The sequence below is a fragment of the Sinohyriopsis cumingii genome, chromosome 18 (genome assembly GCF_028554795.1).
Source record: "Sinohyriopsis cumingii isolate HCF-2022 chromosome 18, ASM2855479v2, whole genome shotgun sequence".
In the NCBI taxonomy this organism is placed as follows: domain Eukaryota; kingdom Metazoa; phylum Mollusca; class Bivalvia; order Unionida; family Unionidae; genus Sinohyriopsis; species Sinohyriopsis cumingii.
This window is the reverse complement of record NC_142978.1, coordinates 21662311-21682621: the sequence shown is the minus strand read 5'-3', so window position 1 is coordinate 21682621 and position 20311 is coordinate 21662311. Positions and strand designations below refer to the sequence as shown.

At 40.2% G+C, this 20311-nt stretch overlaps 1 protein-coding gene across 2 annotated transcripts in view; it reads right to left on the bottom strand.

Moving 5' to 3' along the window:
- Positions 1 to 20311, bottom strand: part of LOC149776200 (integrin alpha-4-like) — a 132442-nt gene that overhangs the window by 98021 nt on the left and 14110 nt on the right. For both annotated transcript variants that reach the window (XM_089942529.1, XM_089942528.1), the window contains exons 4-5: positions 7760 to 8008; positions 7467 to 7515 (exon numbers count right to left, since the gene is read on the bottom strand). In XM_089942529.1, the coding sequence (XP_089798655.1) occupies positions 7467 to 7515; positions 7760 to 8008 (298 nt within the window). The remainder of the gene's footprint in view (positions 1 to 7466; positions 7516 to 7759; positions 8009 to 20311) is intronic.

Below are 20311 nucleotides of genomic sequence, written 5' to 3'. Positions count from 1 at the left end.
GGCATTCATTTATTACTAGGCAACGACATAGTTGGAGACAAGGTTGTGGGTAATCGACTTGTGACTGACAAACATTGCTTGGATCAAAAAGTAGATCGAACAGAAAAATAATTCTCTGATTTATTCCCAGCTTGTGCAGTTACCAGAGCTATGACAAAGAAAGCTCTTAGGAATGATGTTGATAAGGAAGTATTCCTTTAGCTGACACATGTATTGGTCAGGCTTTTGATGAGGTCACTTTCACTCTTTGTTTGGATCAATCGGAAGGTATTGGTCACAGTGATCCTCTTTTAACTACTCATTTTCTTTTTTCTAATCAGGGTGATAAACGACAATCAGTTGTCGTCTAACAGGAAAAAGATCCCGAGATCTCCTGTTTGTTTCAAAGGGCAATTATTGAAACTGAAACCATGGAAGTTCATGTCTGTTATTTCATTAAAAATGGAATTCTTATGAGAAAATGGAGACCTCTCGAGGTACCTGCTAGTAACGAATGGTCAGTGAACTATCAAGTTGTAGTTCATAAACTTACAGACAGGATATACTTAGCATGGCCCATGAAACTCATTTGGCTGGTCATTTGAGGATTAATAAGACTTATCACAACATCATGACTCACTTCTATTAATCAAAAATCAAAAGTGATGTTTGTAAATACTGTAGATCTTGTCATACTTGTCAAACGGAATGAAAACCTGTTCAAAAGATACATAAGGCTCAAGTACAACCTATTCATGCTTTGAGGAGCCATTTAGTAGACTTATGGTAGATCGTGTTGGTCCCTTACCTAAGACCAAGTCAGGTAACCAATACCTGTTGGCCATTATGTGTGAGTCAACAAAGTTTCCAGAGGTATTTTCCTTTTAGGAATATTAAATCTAAAACCATAGTAAAACCTTTGATAAAGCTTTTACTCAGTTTGACCTTCCCAAATCTATCCATTCTGACCAGGAGTAAAATTTTAAGTTTGGAACGTTCCAGCCTTTTATGTTTGAATTTGGCATCCTGCAATTTTCAAGTCAAGAATGAATTTATGGTTTGACAGAACTACAATGGAGAGAACATTTGAGTCTGATAATAGAGTTCAGTCTCTCCTGCTCATTCTTCAAAATTTTCTTCAGTTTAGATATTACTTCCCTTACGAAGTTAAGAAGAAAATGACAGAGTTAAATTACAATATTAGTGCTCCTGGGATCTAGATAAATGATTGGAGTACCAGTATATTGAAAGAGATAGCCATGTTAAACACGCAATTAATTTAGTTCTACTTGTCCCACTCAGTGAAAATTTAAGTGAAGGAATATCATCGGATTATATTGATATTGGAGTGACAAATATTCGAAATTCAGAATTTATGAAACATCTGGACCAGAATCTTTCACATCTGCAAGAACAAGAAAGAAATAAGCTTAAACAGTTATTATTTGAATATGAACACTTATTTCCATATGTTCCTACAAGAACGAAAAAAACTTTCCATGACGTTGACATTGTAAATTTCAAAACCTGTGTAGCAGCAACCGTACAGGACTAACCCTATCAAACAGGAATACTTTAAAAAAGAAATTCAGTATTTGCTAGAGAATGATTTTTTATAGAGCCCAGTAAAAGTGATTGGAGTTCACCATGCATACTTGTTCCAAAACCAGAATAGTGTGACACAAACAGATTCGTTTCCATTACCAAGAAGCGATGACTGTATTGATAAGATCGCAAATGCTAAGTATGTCACAAATTTGACCTTCTGAAAGGATTTTTGCAAATTCCACTAACTGAAAGAGCAAAGTAAATTTTGGCATTCGTGACTCCCGATGGACGTTATCAAAATAAAGTAATGCAGTTTGGGATGAAAGGGTCGCCAAATACTTTTTAACGTCTCATGAATGACATTACCTCTGGTCTAGACAATTGTGATGCTTACATCGATGATGTCATGTATAACAATGTATTATGTTATGTGTACTGTGTGTAATTTATAAAAGTTCTTTTTAATCTCGTGTATTATTATTCTATGGCAAAAAGAAAGCCGTATGATATAAATAGTTCTTTTCCTTTATGGGGGCAAATGTTATGTATATTTGATTTAATTTATATTTGATTTAATTCAATTGTCTGTAAGTTTAAAAAAAATTGTTTTGTTAATTTCGTTACATGTCAATGTAATGTAATTTTGTTTACTAGGAATTGGATATTTTCCAGAAAATTCAGTTTGACCTGAATCTTTTCATAAATACATACTAATAGAAACACTGTTTCTATTTCTGACTTAGTTCGCGATCTTGATTCAGAAATCACTGAGACAAGTAAACAACTATTTATTTTTATTTTATTCTCGAATAAACTGATTGGCTTTTATCAAGGTCATACTAGGAGTAGTGATCTTTTTAAATATGTAAACAGCCTCTATTTCGCAACTCTGGGTTTTCCGAAATTGCGCAGTAGTCAGGTTGTATACCGATGTCTATAGAGATATTTCTCAATTGGGCTTTTTGTTCACACTGGAAAGTGTCTGTTGTGGAAGTTTGGAATTCTGTTTAATTTTTATTAAGATTATTTGGATTCTAAAGGATAGTTCTTTTTCATGGAAATATTGAAGCGCTCATATATAATACTTGGACAAGGGCATTTCTGTAAATTTTATTCGGAAATTCAAACACCGGCTTATTAATGACTGTGGAATAAAAAAGAACTGTAGACGATATTGCACCATAAAGGCTACAGTTTACGTCATCGCCACCATTTTGGATTTTTCGTCGGGACTAAATCTTGAATTCAATAGAACATTTCATTACAAGAACTTCTAAAATTGAATTCGTGGATTATTCTTGGAATATTTTTGGGATTTGATTCTTAAAACCGTAAATTCTTATTTTTTAAAATTTTTTTCAGTGTTTTTCCAGGGAAATAAATTATTTGTTAAATTTGTCAAAGCTTGTTGTTTTCATTCTTTCTTTTGTTACTGTTTATTAGAACCTAAACACGCAACATAAGCATGCCCATTTTGGAATTCGGGAGAAGTTAAGCTTTGATTCTGAGAATCTTCGTAGAATCGCAAAGAAGTCATAAATCATTCTGAACAATATGGTGATATATTTTGCCCCACTTTCTCATCGCCATTTGCAAATTAGAATTTGAAGGAGAATCAAAGAATGAAATAGCATATATCATATGCTTACTTCAAGAGTTTCTATAATGCGAAATTCATCGCTTGTTCTTCTCTCTGCCATTCCTGAAAGTTCAATCACTGGAGCATTAATCTCTTGAATTTTCAGCAGGAATGTAATGAGTTCAGTAACTTGTATACCAGTAACTTAAATTCTCAGCACGATTCTAATAACATCAATAGTTCGTCACTCAGATTTTTAGTTATAACATAATAACACAGCCATTCTCTTTCCGCCAGTGCTCTAAGGATATATAGCAGCCAATCTAAAAGAAGGAAAGCTCCGACTCTAAACCCGGGCAGATGGATCTCGTTAGCCTTGTCAGGCAGTTTGTCTAGGAGAAGGAAATTCTGATTCCAAACCTATCAAGTCGCAGCCATTGGATGATGGCTCCGCTGCCTTGTGGATATATTCGGGAGAAGGAAAGGATACGGAAGTAAACAAAGAAAGACAATCCGGAATGGAGCCCATAAGGCGGTTGGATTTCAACTACGGCTTCCTTCTGTTGCTCCTGCATCCAAACTGATGCCAAATGTCATGCTTATCATTCCTTTGGACTCCACCAGCAAGGACGAGAGGGGAATCCTGACGTCTGGGCAGCCCAGAATCTTTATACTCCACGCCCAGAGGTCATTCCAGTCTAGCTACTGAGTGAGGAAACATTATTAGTCCCACCCGATTGGCGTAGGGAAGGGGCGCCACGGGTTAGCTTCGACGATGAAAGGGATCATCGTGTCCCACTAGACGACTACCGCCCGCCTAAGGCCGGGAAGCCCCGGTCAGTAAGGTGTTGACCAACCGTTGTCTGCATGCTCCAGTGGGTGTCTGGAGCTCAGTGTGTTGCTCATCATGACAACAGACGGTAATTCCACAAGAGACAAATGAAACAAAAAATCAATAAAGAAGACTGAAGCTCTTCGATTCGCAAGCTGAAACGTGCGCACCATGTGCACATACATCTCTGACGACCTCAGGTAGATGTACGACACTAGGAAGACAGGCATCATCGATAGACTCACCAGCATAGCTGCCCTCAAGGATACCAGGCTCGCCTCTAGCGGTTCCCTCATAGAGGAAAACTACACCTTCTTCTGGAAGGGTTGAGAACATGAGGATCTCCGCCAGCACGGAGTGGTCTCTGTCATCAAAAGCAACATCTTGGCCTCGGTTGAACCTCCCACAAGGGCACTGAGCGTTTCTTGTCCATCCGCCTCATCAGCGCTGCATGTCCTGTCAACATCCTTAGTGTCTACGCCTCCACCCTCACATCTTCAGAAGAAACAAAGGATCAGTTCTATGGACGACTGGACGAACAGATCAAAGGATGCCCCAAAGACGAACAACTATTCCTTCTCGGCTACATTAATGCCAGAGTAGGTGCGGACCACGAGTCATGGCATACCTGTCTCGAACATCATGGCACTGGAAAGACCAACGAAAATGGTTAGAGACTGCTGAAGCTGTGCACCTACCATGACCTGTGCGTCACAAACATTTTTCTTCAAGTGTAAGCCACAACACAAAGTGTCATGGAAACACCCGAGGTCTCATCGCTGACACCAACTCGACTTGGTCATCACCAGGCGCTCTGTCCTTAACAGCGTCCTCTCCATCAGAACCTACCACAGTGCAGACTGCGACTCCGACCACGCCCTCGTGATCAGCAGGGTGCACTTATAGCCACACACACTACACGGCTCAAAACCAAAGGAAGCCCTCGCATAAACACTGCGCAAATGTCGGTCCCTTCCAATGTGGAGGAGAATGTGTCCGCCGTGGACCATGCTCTCCCGGACCTGTCACAGCACAATTCTACAACCAAGTGAAACGCCATGAAGGGTGCCGTATACAGCACAGCTGTGTCCACGTTTGGCAAGAATGAGCGGCCCAGCCAGAACTGGTTCAACTCACTTATCAAAGATGAAACCAGTTATAGAGGACAAACGAAAAGCCTTCATAGATTTAAAAAAACTTTCCTTATGAACGGACGCTTGCTATTCTCAGATGTGCTCGAACCAACACCCAACGCATCATTAGAAAGTGCACGAACGAGTACTGACAACAACTGTGTGAAGGAATCTAGCGCATTGCCGAGTCCGGATTCATCCAAGATATGTACAGCGGCATCAAGAAGGCTCTAGGCCTTACAGTGAAAGGGTTCGCCCACCCCTCCGAAATCTCTAATGGGAGAGAAGATCACTGACCATGAGCAGAAGATAACCAGATCGGTGGAACACTACTCAGAGCTATACTCCCGAGAAACGTCAGTCACCGATGCGGCCCTTAGCAGCATAAAGAAACTGCCCATCATGGAGGAGCTCGACAAAGTGCCCACCTTAGAGGAGATCAGCTCAGCAAAGCAATCGACTCCCTTCCAAACGGCAGAGCACCAGACAGTGACAGCATCCCGCCCGAAACTATCAAACGTCGGAAACCAACATTGCTTCAGCTGCTGAATGAGCTACTTTGCATCTGCTGCGAGGAAGGAACAGTCTCCAAAGACATGCTTGACGCCAGACTGTGACCCTTTACAAAAGTAAGGGCGACCTCAGTGACTGTAATAATTACAGAGGGATCTCGCTTCTGAGCATCGTTGGCAAAGTGTATGTCCGCATCATACTCTACACGCTTCAGCTGCTTGCGTACCGTGTGTACCCGGAATCCCAGTGCGACTTCATAGCAGGCAGGTCGACGACATACATGATCTTCTCCTTACTACAACTCCAAGAGAAGATTAGAGAGCAAGGTTAACCACTCTACATGATGTTCATCGACCTCACCAAGGCCTTTGACCTGGCCAGCAGGAAGGGCCTTTTTGAACTCCACAGTAAGATCGGTTGCCCCCGCCCATCCCAAAAGAACCCAAACACTTCCGCAGCATGATAACCTCTTTCCATGCCGATATGGCGGGAACAGTCCTGTATGATGGATCCTCCTCAGCTTCATTCCCACTCAACAACGGCGTGAAGCAGGGATGTGTGCTACCGCCAAGTCTTTTCGGGATCTTCTTCTCCCTGCTTCTGTCCTATGCCTTCGACTTGTCCACTGATGGCGTATATCTACACACCAGGTCAGACGGGAGGCTGTTCAACATGGCACTCCTTCGCTCGAAGACCAAAGTGAGGTCGGTGCTCATCAGGTGGATGCTTTTGGCAGATGATTCGGTTCTTGTGACCCACACCGAGGACGCCTTCCAGAGACTGGGAGACCGTTTCTCTGATATCTGCAAGTAGTTTGGACTCACCATCAGCCTGGAAAAGACAAACGTCAGTGTGCAAGATACCACTATTGCCCTTCCATGAAAATTGACGATGTCACCCTGGAAACAGTCAACAACTTTACTCACCTGGGGTCAACCATCAGCAACACTCTCTCACTTGATGTGGAGCTGGACAGAAGACTTGGAAATGAAAACGCATCATGGGACGACTAACGAAGAGGGTGTGGGAAAACAACGCGCTGACAGAGCACACCAAGATCCAAGTCTATCAGGCCTGCGTTCTCAGCTCCCTTATATATGGAAGTTAGATCTGGAGTACCTACATGAGCAAAGGGCACTGGCTCAACTCCTTCCATATATGGTGCCATAAACGCATCCTGAAAATCAGCTTTCAAGACCGCGTCCCACACATCGAGATCCTACAGCGTGGAAGTTTACCCAGCATGTACTCTCCGCTGAGCAAACGCCGCCTTCGATGGCTGAAACACGTCTAACGCATGGAGGATGGGAGGCTGCCAAAGGACATCCTATATGGACAGCTGGCAACTGGCACCATAAGAGTCGGCTGCCCTTCACTCCGTTTCAAGGAATTGTGCAAGAGGGACATGAAGGCATGCGACATTTCACTCAACGGCTTAGAAGCGCTGTCCAAGGACCGATGCACCTGGAGAATGACATTAAGCAAGGACATAGCAATTGCCAATGCGAGGAGAGACCATTTAGCGGGAGTGAAACGTGAGAGAAAGAAGAGCGCGGCATCAACCGCAGTAATTCAGACTTTCCAGCATGTGTGCACGAACTTTAATAAGGACTGTCACTCGCGCATAGGCCTGCACAGCCACAACAGACGTTGCCAACACCCCAGAGACAGATGACACTCCAAGGACGCTATTCGCATGGTCTCTCGAGACTGAGTCGTCAATGATTGAAACCAAAATGGTTTCGCTTTCTTGGAAGGCCAAAAAATAATCATCCACCCAAACAATATAAATATGAATAATTTTTTTATTATTCTTTCTGTAATTATTCTTGTTCATGTTCATTTATTTATACTTGCTGAATTATAATCATGTTTTTATTACCTGTCCAAGACTGTACTCCGGGTGTACCGATCAATACATCTGCGTAATCCTGCAAAAAATAATAATAATTATATGACAAGAAATCAGTAAAACCTTTAGGAAAAGTTAATTGATGATGAATAAACAAGATAATAATGAAGAATATCAAATGAACAGCAACGCAAAGCTAAAATACTGCGAAAAACATCATAAGATTAAAATTATATTTATCAGCACCCAGGGAAAATAATAGGAAAAAGCTTGTTTTTTGTTTGTTTGCATGGTTGTATGTTTCTTTGTCGTTGTAGTCTTACCGTTCCTACGTAATGAACTGCTATGCCAAGACTTCCAAATCCCCAAGTGTAGTAGATTACAGATCCACGTGAATCTGTTTTGTTTTCGAAGTTTTGTCCCTCAAGGGTCAAAAGCGGAAATTTTCCCCAACTGGTACCCTTCGATGCATCCGACTCATAACACATGCCATTTTGGAAGTAATGCCTCTCGTAAGTGTCTGTACCAACCAACTTCAGGTTCTGGTCATACCAGTGATGTGCGCACACAAACTGCAAAATATGTACGGTATATCGCTCTATCTGTCCATGTTTCCACTCTCTCTCTTTTTCTATGTTCCCTCCTCCTTCTCTCGCTATGCGTGCTTCTGTGCACGTATTTATGTGTATGTGTGTAATATATTCCCCAAAGTAATGTTTCGCATTATAGTATAGATAGTAATTAGTTTCTCGTATTTCTCTCCGTCTGTCTCTTATTACGGTACTAACGTGAATGTACACACACACACACACACACACACACACACACACACTGTGTGTACAAATCATGCGGCCCTTATAATGGGGATATATCTACTCCAGAAACTTCAAAAAGTTCAAAACACAGCTGCTCGGATCATACTTAGAGTACCACGATCAGAGCACACTTCCCCGCAGCTCTGTACCCTACACTGGCTATCCATTCGATCCAGAATCAAACACAAAATTTGTTCTCTGTGCTACGTTTCACTGTCGGACTCTAGTCCAAAATACCTATCCGACCTCCCCCATGTGTATATACCAGCAAGATACTTACGCTCCTGTTCTGTCAATCGTATACTCATTATTCTCACTATGAAAACAAAGTCATATGGACAGCGTTCTTTTTGCATACCAGGGCCCAGCAACGTGGAATGAATTGCCCACTGAACTTAGACACAAAGTCATAGTGATCACGTTCAAGAGGGCTCTCAAAACTCACTAATTTCGACTGCAAGAACAAACTTAAAGACCTAATAATGTTTCCTACCTGAAATATTCTCAGTATGTTTTTTATTTTTTAATGTTTTTCTACTTTCATGGTGTTTGTTTTTGTAATAATATTATTATATATTTTTTATCGTATAGGTGTTGTCTAATGTTGTAAAGCGCTTAGAGCTTCTAAAGATTAGGCGCTATACAAAGTCCTCATTATTATTATTATTATTATTATTATTATTATTATTATTATATTGCCCCGGTTACATATAATCAGTGCTAACCGGATTTTTAACATATATGTAATTCTAGCTGTGGTAGGACGGAAATACCGTTTACAGGCCATCTACCGCACGTACCTTTTACTAGCTGCAATCTAACTCTTCTGTAAATTAAGATTTGTTTTTTTTTTTTACAGTTGAGATTTACGCGATCAATCCATGCATTACAGAAGCCAGCCAGAACCAGTCTACCGGATATATGAACTGTTCTACTAGCCGTTACGATCGGTGCAGTGATGGGTGGCTGAGTAATGGGATTAGGGCTAACATGTGTACACAACAAGTTAACTGAATACCTTATCATTGTACTCAGATTTGTTTAGGCCGAAGGAATGGATTTTTTGACGTTATAAAGGTATCAACTGTGGCCCATGATATATTTCTGAAAACAGTTTCCAAACGTTAGTCCTTGGAGACAATTGAGTCACTTTAGTGTTCACATGCATCCAAAGCAAATTCAATGCTAACTTGAGTCATATCCATGAACATATGTTTGGATTGAAGGCAGGGAGGTTAAAAATCTCCCAAGAGACAGGGCATGCACACTAAATCGAGAAACTTATATTTCACTCCTAGCCCTCGATTTTTTTAATGGTACTAAGATTTATAGTTGCAGGTTTTGGTAAACTAGGTATCATGTAAATGTGTATAAAAAAATTCCTTTTCAACTGGCTGTCACATTCTTTTCTGAGTTAATACCTGAGCAGCAGGGAAGTTGTACAGACCAGTGCGTCCAGCCAAAATAAAGCTTCCTACGAGAACTTTCTCCGTAGAAGCCTCAGATTTAAAAAATAAAGCCTTCTACGGAAGCTAATTTTCATGCATTTCAGACCGAGTGCATCGGTTGGTCGCGCCGGTGCGTTAGTAAATATAGCATCCGAGACAGGAAAAATAAATGAAGGGAATTTTTTGTTGTTTTTTGTTGCAACGTTGGGCTGCTTTCTCATGAATAAATTTGATCGAGACCAATTCGATACCGACTGCGTGGATCGTGAAGATTTATCGTGATAAACCCATGCGGCGTTGCCTGAGCGCGGCTGAATAAATTTTTAAATTTGTTTATATCCATGTCACCGTTGCACCAGGTCTGATGGATATTTCTCAGCGTGTGCGTGTCTACGCCATTGAATACCGATAAAATATTGCAATTGTCCCTAATCACCTTTGGAATCTGCGTATATCTCTGTGTTACGTAAATAACATCGGTGTTTTTGTGTCTGCCACGCGAGAATATCCTAGCCGGGTTGGTCTGCTTGTCCAGCATAACATCGTCGAATACAACAAGATTATTAACATCGCCGTCCAAATTCTCCACGGATGGAGTTTCATTGATGTCCGTGATGAATTCGATTGTGCCTTCGTCGGTATTGTCGCTAAATTCCTTTAGCACTTGATAACATCGCTGATCGTCAACGGATGGTGCAACCAAGTACAATTTGTCCCATTTTAGCCATCGCATGATCAAATTTAGTAACAACTGCGTCTTACCAGATCCAGATGGTCCAATGATTATCATTCTAATCGAATTCGGTAATACCGCGTTATGTTTTATTTGCTCGCGTCGTTTCGTGGCGGAAAAATCAATTACATTCATGTTACTAAAATACATGGATCTATATTGTGTTAAGTGCCGCAAGCACACAGCTACGATAAATCCAACCGAAATCGTCACACGCAACAACAGGAACGCAATCGCAGGAGAATGTGAAGTTTGTAAGACGCGCAAGTTTAGATTTGTAAAAAAAAAATAGAAGAACCGGAGGAGATATCGCAGCCTCCTTGACAAATCTACCTGGGTTGCCCTGGGCAAAATATCCCGGAGAAAAGCATCTGCCAGGATACAATTATTGTGGACCCGGAACGAGACTCGATATCAGACTCGACGATAATAACCAACCATTTCAGGGTGAAGATCCGGTAAACGCCATCGATAGCGCTTGTTACTACCACGACCTCGCATATCGCAGCGGAGATTTACAACAAAGACATCTCGCTGATATCAAGCTAATTCACGCACTAAACGCGATTCCTGACAAAAGTTTCAAAGAGAAATTGGCATCCTGGTTGATAAAAGGCGCGATGAAAGGTAAATTAGTATTCGGTGCTGGTAAATAATATGGAACAAATATATTATTCTCCGCGAGGATTCTGGCGAGGAAAATCAGCGATTGCCAAACTCGCTAAAGCCGCTAAAGTAAAACAATCCACCGCTGAATCGTGGTTATCGAAACAGGCAATTTGGCAAATATACCTTCCTCCGCCTAAAAAAATACCGTACGCGAGTTTCACCGTCAGTGTCCCTAATGAGGTCCATCAGGCTGATCTTATGTTTCTTCCTTACGATACCGTCGACGGAGTCACATATAAATATGTCCTGACAGTCGTTGATATCGCTAGCAGGTATAAAGAAGCCGAGCCATTATCGAATAAAACAGCAACGGAGATCGCTAAGGCGTTTAGCGAAATTTATTCACGATCCCCGTTGACATGGCCGAATCTTCTTCAAGTTGATCCAGGTCGAGAATTTCTTGGCGCGGTTACTTCATTGATGAAAAAAAATAATGTGAAAATCCGACGCGGTATCGTAGGTGTTCATCACAATCAAGCTATCGTCGAAAGATTCAATAAAACGCTTGCAGAACGATTATTCGGATACCAATACGCGCGTGAATTTATTCAAGATAATCGATCTCACGATTGGGTATCAAGATTGCCTCATGTAATCAACGCGCTGAATAATGAGACGACTCGAACAATAGCAATGAAACCCGCAATTGCAATTACAAAATCGAATATACCCCTAAAGCGAGATTCCACAATTCAACCTGTACTAGGTAGCGTCACAGTCAGATATTTATATAAAGAAGGCGAGGCTGAAGGAGGCAGAAAAAGAGCAACCGACCCAACCTGGAGCGTTACAACACACAAAATATCCGCCGTAACAAGATCGTCAGGAAGACCAGCGATTTATATCCTAGATTCGTTAGCGCCTCAACGCGGATTTACCAAAGAAGAATTACAAATAGTACCAGAAGATACTCAACTACCGCCAGCGTCACTTATGTGATTTACTCGAATTCGTCCTAGCTGGGATAATTTTCTTACTCTCGACACGGCTAAATATACCAAATTTGACCAGGAAATTCTATCATCGACGATCCAAACTTGACCATCTACGGTTAATCCTTGTGACGAGTGTATTGTTTTGCGTAGCCTAATTTCCACGGTGATTTTTCTGCATTTATCGCGTCATTAACAAGACTAATATCAACGAAGATAATATCATTTAGGACCAAAATCTTTTCCTTTCCACATGGCAAAATAATATTAATATTTTGTCGTCGAGTATTAGCGGGCCTGTAGCATAACGGTACCTGCAGCGTTGGAAATTTCTCACAATGCAGCTTGAATAACATTTCCTGAATAATATCACGAACAATTTTTCTACTAGCAACGATCAGATGATCGGGACACCACAAATTTAGAAAATCGCTCATCGGAGTCTCGTCGATTATTTTCCTCATGACGTCACACTGAATCATGTTTGGTTGTAATCGAATCAATTTTTTAAACTCGGTCAACAAAATATCCGTCGATCTATAATCAGCGTCGATTTCCTCATAATAGTCAACGAAGTTTCTGAGCCATTCGTGAGGCGATTCGCCATCAATAGGATTAGGTTGGCCGTGATCCCCGCACATTATCACAGCGGTATTTTTCCCTTCCAACCAAGTCAAGATCGATTTTAATATATCTAAATTCACCGTGCAAATCTCATCAAATATAATGATCTTGTTGATATATTTGTCTCCCATACGAACCGAGTCCCATGATCCACCGCTGTATTTGAAATAACTGTGATACGTGCACGAATTAACGCCACGCTGCTTTATTTCTCGCGCTAATCTATGTGTCGGAGTCAATACAATCATATCGGAGTTCGTAAATAAATTTATTACTCTCGTTGTTTTACCGCTACCACCAGGACCATTTAGGTAGACGAATTTGCTGCGTGAAATTGGGTCAAATGCAGATGCGGCTGCCGATATTTCCAAAATCGAAGATTTTTCAAATTTACCTCGATGAAATTCATCGCGATCTTCAACATCAGCGTCTTCGCAATAATCTAGAATATCCTCGTTTTTTATTCTCCACGTCCCCCAGGAGCTACCATCGGTGATTAAATTTTTCAGCCTATCTTGGTATTTTTTATCGATATAAAACGAATCTGTTGCGACTCTTACCGCGATATCAGAAAATTTGTTTATCATCGATAGCAAATTTATACTAACATAAGCGAGCATCGATGATCGTAAATGCGTATATTGCGCTGATTCTCCGTCAAGGTAGCTAATCACGGTACCTAACTTTGCTCCATCAATCATAATATTCTCTCTATTACAAAATATTCCTCGTGATACCGTATCGGCTATTATAAAATCCATCTCTGCGTCGTTGATAAATAATCTAGCGTGCCTGTGCTTGTGATCAACGGATCCACCCTGAGTAAATTTGCCGATTATTTTTCTTCCGATATCTTTCGCGTTATCACAATCCGTCGGCAGCCACACATCGGTCTGTTTTCTGTAGGATATAATCGCCTCGCTCACCGTCAACGATACTAACATCGACGAATCTAGCATATATCTCAATAACACCGTAGGGACCCAACGGCGCTGAGATAAATGCCTGCCAAACCAAATGTAGCAGATTTTATGCAAATTTTCAGCAAACTCAAACGACGTGACGCAAGCGAATCCGGTCATGACAAAATCAGGCAACGGTCCGTTAATTGCTACTCTTGTCATCTCGCTGGTAGGATGGCCGAATTTAGCAAAATAATCTGCACAATCGCCATATCCAAGGAAACTTCCAGGATAACACGCGCTCATGTCAACGGAAATCATATCTTCGAAATCGTACTTGGTATTCCACAATCCGCCATGGCCGTACTCGATACAGCTAAGTTGAATATCAGCGAGGAATTCGTTCCTCGTAGGCTTCCACGAGTTTTTCTCTCTAGCGGCATGAGCGGCCACAGACGGAATTGTAAAGCAATTTGTTAATAATTGATCGGGATTCGACGAATATTTTACCGCAAGTTTTTTCATCGACTCGTGTAATATTTCATCCCGGTAAATGTCGCCACATGGCAAAATAAACTGATCATATCTTTCCTCGCTCGAGAATAACCATATCGATATTGGATCAGATGCGCTTAATTTTTTGATAAATCTAAACATGGCATCGGAATTATTATTCTCCGCAGAATTTTCCGTGGGATAAAATTTAACAATACGATCCCGCGGAAATATCATTACCGACTGCGACCACGCATGTGAATTATGATCGACAATCTCGATTGGTGCTCCTCGGGATCTATACGGCGATGAATATAATATTTCTCCCGATAACGTCTTCACGGTAATTGGAAATTTAAGTTTTTTACTCAACGCAGCTACATCGTCCACAGATGCACCATTAGCAACGGTCCTTGCCCACGCGTTAATTTTATCTAGCCTTAATTGTGTTAAACCAGATCCACGTCGAGCGTTTTTCATATGTTCGATTACGCGTTCAGCCACGCAATTTATCATCGGTGATTCTTTCATCGCGGGTAGATTTTTCACATCCGGATTATTATTTAGCCGATAAATTCTATAAACGACTGCACTAGATGGATATGCCCTAGCATAATAAGGACCATCGATTCCCAATAACAATCCGGGCTTAGAATTTTTATCGAGAATAACATTTTTCTTACCGCCACGCACTGGATCTCGTTTATCGCGAATAATCCAGGTATCATCGGGCATTTGTGCGATAAATTTTATCCCAAATATAAATCGCTCTTCGGAGTGTTCGATCTTTATATGCTCGATTATTTTCTTAGCTCGTTCCAGATTCATTGTAGCATCAATGGAATTTGTTTTCCAGGTCGACCAAGTGTGAATCGCTCAATCGTCGAAGAACTCTTTCTTGGCTCGATCAACTTCAGGAATAATATATTCTGCCTCATCAAGATCAAATGCGTCCATAATTATATTTTAGACATATGTTTAAATTATAATAATGCATTGCAAGTGGATACTAATCGGTTCAGCAAATAATTGTGACAAATCCTGCAGAGGCGATTATTGCGGCGCTCATATACATGCGATTCGACGTGGCAGTAAAGGACCACAGCGATGCTTAGTTTGTCAAGTTGGCACGCGAGGGAAAACTCGATTGTGTTTGGCTTGTGGAGGAAAGAATTATCGGGAATTGCGGCGATATTATGAAAAAAGATCCTCGTCGGTGATAACATGTGAAGAAGATTATATTAATCGATTCAAGGCAAATAACGATTTAGACATATAATTATTATATAATGAACTTGAAATCAGCGATTCCTGAAACAACAATGACACACGAGTTTAAATCTCATCCAACGATCGAGGGATACGAAGCGTCGTCCGATGGTATCGTCAGACATATTAAAACGAAGAATCATGTCGGTAGTGTTAATAGATTTGGATATCTCAAATTTACCGTCGGTAATAATAGCAAAAAACGGAGATGTACAAGTTATTTCTGCCACAGGTTCATATACGAGTGTTGTCATGGACCCATCAAGAATAATTTGGTAATCGACCATATCGACGGAGATAAGCTCAGCAACAAACTGTCCAATCTTCGCGCGGTAACTCAGAGTGAAAATTGCATATCCGGCAACACCGGCCGCGGATATCGACCAGCTAAGGCGGTTAAATCGATAAATCGAGAAACAAATGAAGAAATCATATTCACATCGATGAGGGCCGCTGCAAGATACTTTGGTATTCATATAGCCTCGGTGCGACGTGCAACAGAAAAAATAATCAACGCGACATTTTCCTACAAACTCGGCTCATGGATCGAATTTTATTATATTCCAATAATATCCGATTCGGAAAGTGAAATCGAAAATTTTTGAAATTGAAGATTACAAATATAATATAAATGAATGAGGAGAATATAAATAACATCATCGAAGCCATCGAGGATTTAAAAAAGAAAAATATAAATTTATCTTCAGATTTGGACACAGGTAAAATCCGGTCCGAATTTGAGACGATTATCCAAGGGAAACTCGAATATAGGTACACGCTACCATCCGAATATAAGTTTATAAAGAAAATCCAGATTGCCATGTACCAATCGCTTGCGTCTGTCAGCGATGATCAAATCGAGGATTTTGTTAAATTATCGACGCTGGTAGAAAAAGTTAGATCGAGTTTATCAGACGAGTACGAGTCAAGAAAAATTACTAGCTCGCGCATCAGGCAGCTAAAAAGGCTGGTCGATGAAAGTAAAATTAGCGTCAAAGATTCTTAAGATTCTTAAAAATCTTTGATTTTCATTCTTGCCACAAAAAAAAAAACAAAATTTCAAGAATCTTAAGAATCTTCGATTCCAATTCTAATTTTTATTATTTTTTTTATTCATTTTACTGAAATTGTACAATTTTCTTATTTCTGACTACCATTTACCCCATCAAATTTACGAAATTATATAAATTACTCAATTTGACGGGTATTTACCCCAGCAGATTCACGAAATTATATAAATTACTCGATTTGACGGGTATTTACCCCATCAAAAACATAAAATTACACAAATTTCTTAATTTCAAGAATCTCCGATTCTAATTTTTTTTTTTTTTTTTTATTATTTACTAAATTAATTTATTTACTGAAATTGTGCAATTTTCTTAATTTTGACGGGTATTTACCCCATCAAAAACATAAAATTATATAAATTACTCAATTTGACGGGTATTTACCCCAACTGATTTACGAAATTATATAAATTACTCAATTTGACGTGTATTTACCCCATCAAAATTAAGAAATTTACTAATTTTGAAAAATTTCCTGGTTTTTATTTATTTTTCTCTGGCGGGCAGATTTAAGAATCTTAAGAATCTTTAGAATCTTCGATTCCAATTCCAATTCTACGATCTCACCAGCAAGTTGATACTCAGTGTTTCCCCGCGTATATCAAGCAAATTTCCATTCTGGTCCGTCAGTTTGAAATTTATCTTCGACAATAATCGATTGTGGCATCGCAGGTAAAACGGATTTACTGGCTCTTTTATTATCAAAAAACCCGGAGATGCGCTAGGTGAAAACGAATATAAGATAAATCCCTGCTGTGCCTGCTCTGACACAGACGAATCTACGTTGTAGCTACCTTCGACGACATCCGCGTGAAGATAAATCGCGATAACTTCCGTTATGTTAACGATACCTGGCGAGATATGCCGCCCTTGCCCGGCAGGATCATTATTGTGTTTGAGAATTGATTCTGATTATATTTTTTTAGTCCACGCGGCATGTAATTTCGGAAATAAATCATCGATGGTATCAACGACGGATTTTCTCATTTCATCAACATCATAATCAGGAAATTTGAAATTTGGTAGCGTTTCCTCGGTTAATCCAATACTCTCATGAATTTTTGTTTTTCTCCTGAATTTCTGATCAACTCGAATTTGCTAATAGGAAGAACATAATCGGCAATTGATATATCGTCGATTATCGCCCGAATGAAGATACCATGATCATATTCAACATCATTCGCGAGTTGATTTAAAATCTTCACGCGTCCGATAATTTCGCTACATGAACCTGATTTATTTAAGATGCATTCATGAAAGGATTCCCGCAATAAATTTAATTGTAATTTATGTTCTTGAATAAATTCGTCGAGGGTTTTTCTTACCAAGATACCGTCTATGGGGAATATTGTCCTGTTAATGTTGGTAGCGTCGAAGATTTTCACACCGGGGGGAATTTTAGGAAGAGGCAACCACGAGAGAATTCTTTCGTCCCTAAAAGTAAAAGCGAACACCACCAGGTTAAATTTGTGGTTATTCATGAGGTTGATGGCGCTGTGGATCAGAGGCTTGTGTTTGATATCTCCGTACCATCCCTCATCAGTAGTAAAATCTGATTTTTTTGGTTCCGGTAGCTCTGGAGGAGCTTCTTCGTGCCAACCTGGAATAATAAAATCTGGTTTTTCTGGTTTTGCCAGAGGTGCGATTTCGGGCCAACCTAGAACTGTCCTAATCGATGACTGGTAAATATCAACGATATATGGCGATTTTACCTCGATTATCGACGACAACGTTGGATCGTGCGAGGATATTTTTATTCCTGGAGTAGCATCGCCGGTTATATTTGATATCCTACTGGTAAGTTCCTTATCTAGTTGCTCAATTTCGTAACTGCCTGTTGGTATGCCAACGACGATCCAATCGGGAGTTCCATCGGGACGGTTTTTATTGGCAAAAACAAGCGAATTATTCGATGATAATCTACCGAATGATTTCGACCTAACATTGGGCCAGCTATTATAGACGCGTAACTGTGACAGCGCAATTTCCTTGACGCTAATTGGTATTGGAAAATCGATACTAAATTCTGGCCTGGTTGAGCTTGCCGATATCAGTGTCGTTATCGGCGGTGTCGTGTTTGTCACGATTTGAGTTAGTTCCGACATTATTGATATTCATTTGTTCAATCTCAGAGTAGATATTTACCATCACAGAAAATTCGAGATCGGATATAACTCCGTCGTTGAGACTCTCAGAAAGCAACGACGATAATTTCGAATACGCCTCGTTGACCTGGGATAGTTTACTCGTGTATAGAGACAATTTTTCATTTGTGCATGAGGATATTTTTTTTGCGATAATGTTGAGAACACCAGCGATTGTCGTTGTCGACGAGATTATTATCGTTGCTGCGATCGGCGCGATTGTTGTCACCGCGGATAAGATTATTCCCGCACCGGCGACTATTGCACTTACCGCGTACACAGCAACATCGATGGTAACTAATCTACGCTGGTATTTCTTTATTTTTATCTGATACTCGTCAAGAAGTTTTTTTAGCGAATCCTGCCACGAACGCGCCTGATTGTATCGGTAATCCGATGCGGTCATTTATTAATTAATTTATCTAACCAATTGCGTGTGTTCCGGATAAATATTCGAAAATTGCAAAAAAATCGGTTGGTTTTATCTGGGTGGAACTTCATTCCATCCGGATAAAAACTCGTAAATTGAAAAATATGCAATTGGTCCTGTAGTGGTTCTATCTGGCGGTTCTAATGTAAATACTTCCCTGGTATTTTCCTCCATGGAAATAATAAAAAATCCAGGATAATATTCATGAAATGTATGAATTTCATGAAATTCGGTTGTTACCTTGAATTTTATCCTGGAGATAAAATATACTCGATATACTCCAGTAATTGGCACAACAAAACCATTAATATTTCTCTCGGGTTCCCATGTGTGATTTCGTGCCTGTATCACAAATGGCACATAACAATAAAGTTTTTCTACTTTTTCTACATCCTGTGGTATGACAATACGCGCTAATTTTTCAAGATTCACTGACGATATTTTTGTGTTAATATCGCTAATTTTTGTGGTTGCGTCGAGAAGTTTCGTGTTAAAATCTCGAATTTCTCCGTCGTACACCGATGTATCGACCTTTTGACGCGCCAAATCAGGCGTCGTGGAAATTTCCTCGTTAATTTTAGCAATATCCTCGTTGATTTTTCTCACATTCTCGCTGAGATCGTCGTGTGATGTTTTATCGACCTTTTGACGCGCCAAATCACGTATTATGGAAATTTCCTCGTTGATTTTAGTAATATCCTCGTTGATTTTTTTTGTTTTCTCGCTAAGATCGTCGTGTAATGTTTTATCGCCTTTCTGACCCATCGCGGTATTTATTTTGGTAATATCGGCGAGAATATTAGTAATATCTTCGCTGATTTTTCTTACTCTCTCGTTGAGATCATCGTGCGATGCTTGATCGGCTTTTTTCTTTGCTAGTTCGTTTGCGGTGGTGGAGATATTATCGACGGATGTTTTTATATCTTCGTCAATTTTTTTACTAAGTTTACCTAAGGTATCGTCAAGTTTTTTAAGATCGTTATTTAGCCTGCTAAGTCTCTTTGTCAATCTGTCCTGAAGATCGTCGTATAATGTTTTATCGGCCTTCAGAAGCAACGTTGCTGATAGCTCGTTGTCCTTTTTTTCCACATCCGCGATATTAGCCTTCAGGGGTAACTTCGCTATAATATCGGCGATATCAGCGATGGATTTTGATACCGAATCTGACAGGCTAGTAAATTGATTAATGCGATCGTTATATTCGTCTCGCTTGATTATATCTGTTATTTTCACGTTGCTGGTTTGTAATCTTCCTTCGCGGCTCTGAAAAACAGCAACTTCGCCAGGATCTAACTCTGACAGCGATAGAAGATTATTAATATCATCCCTGGTTGCGAATTTTGA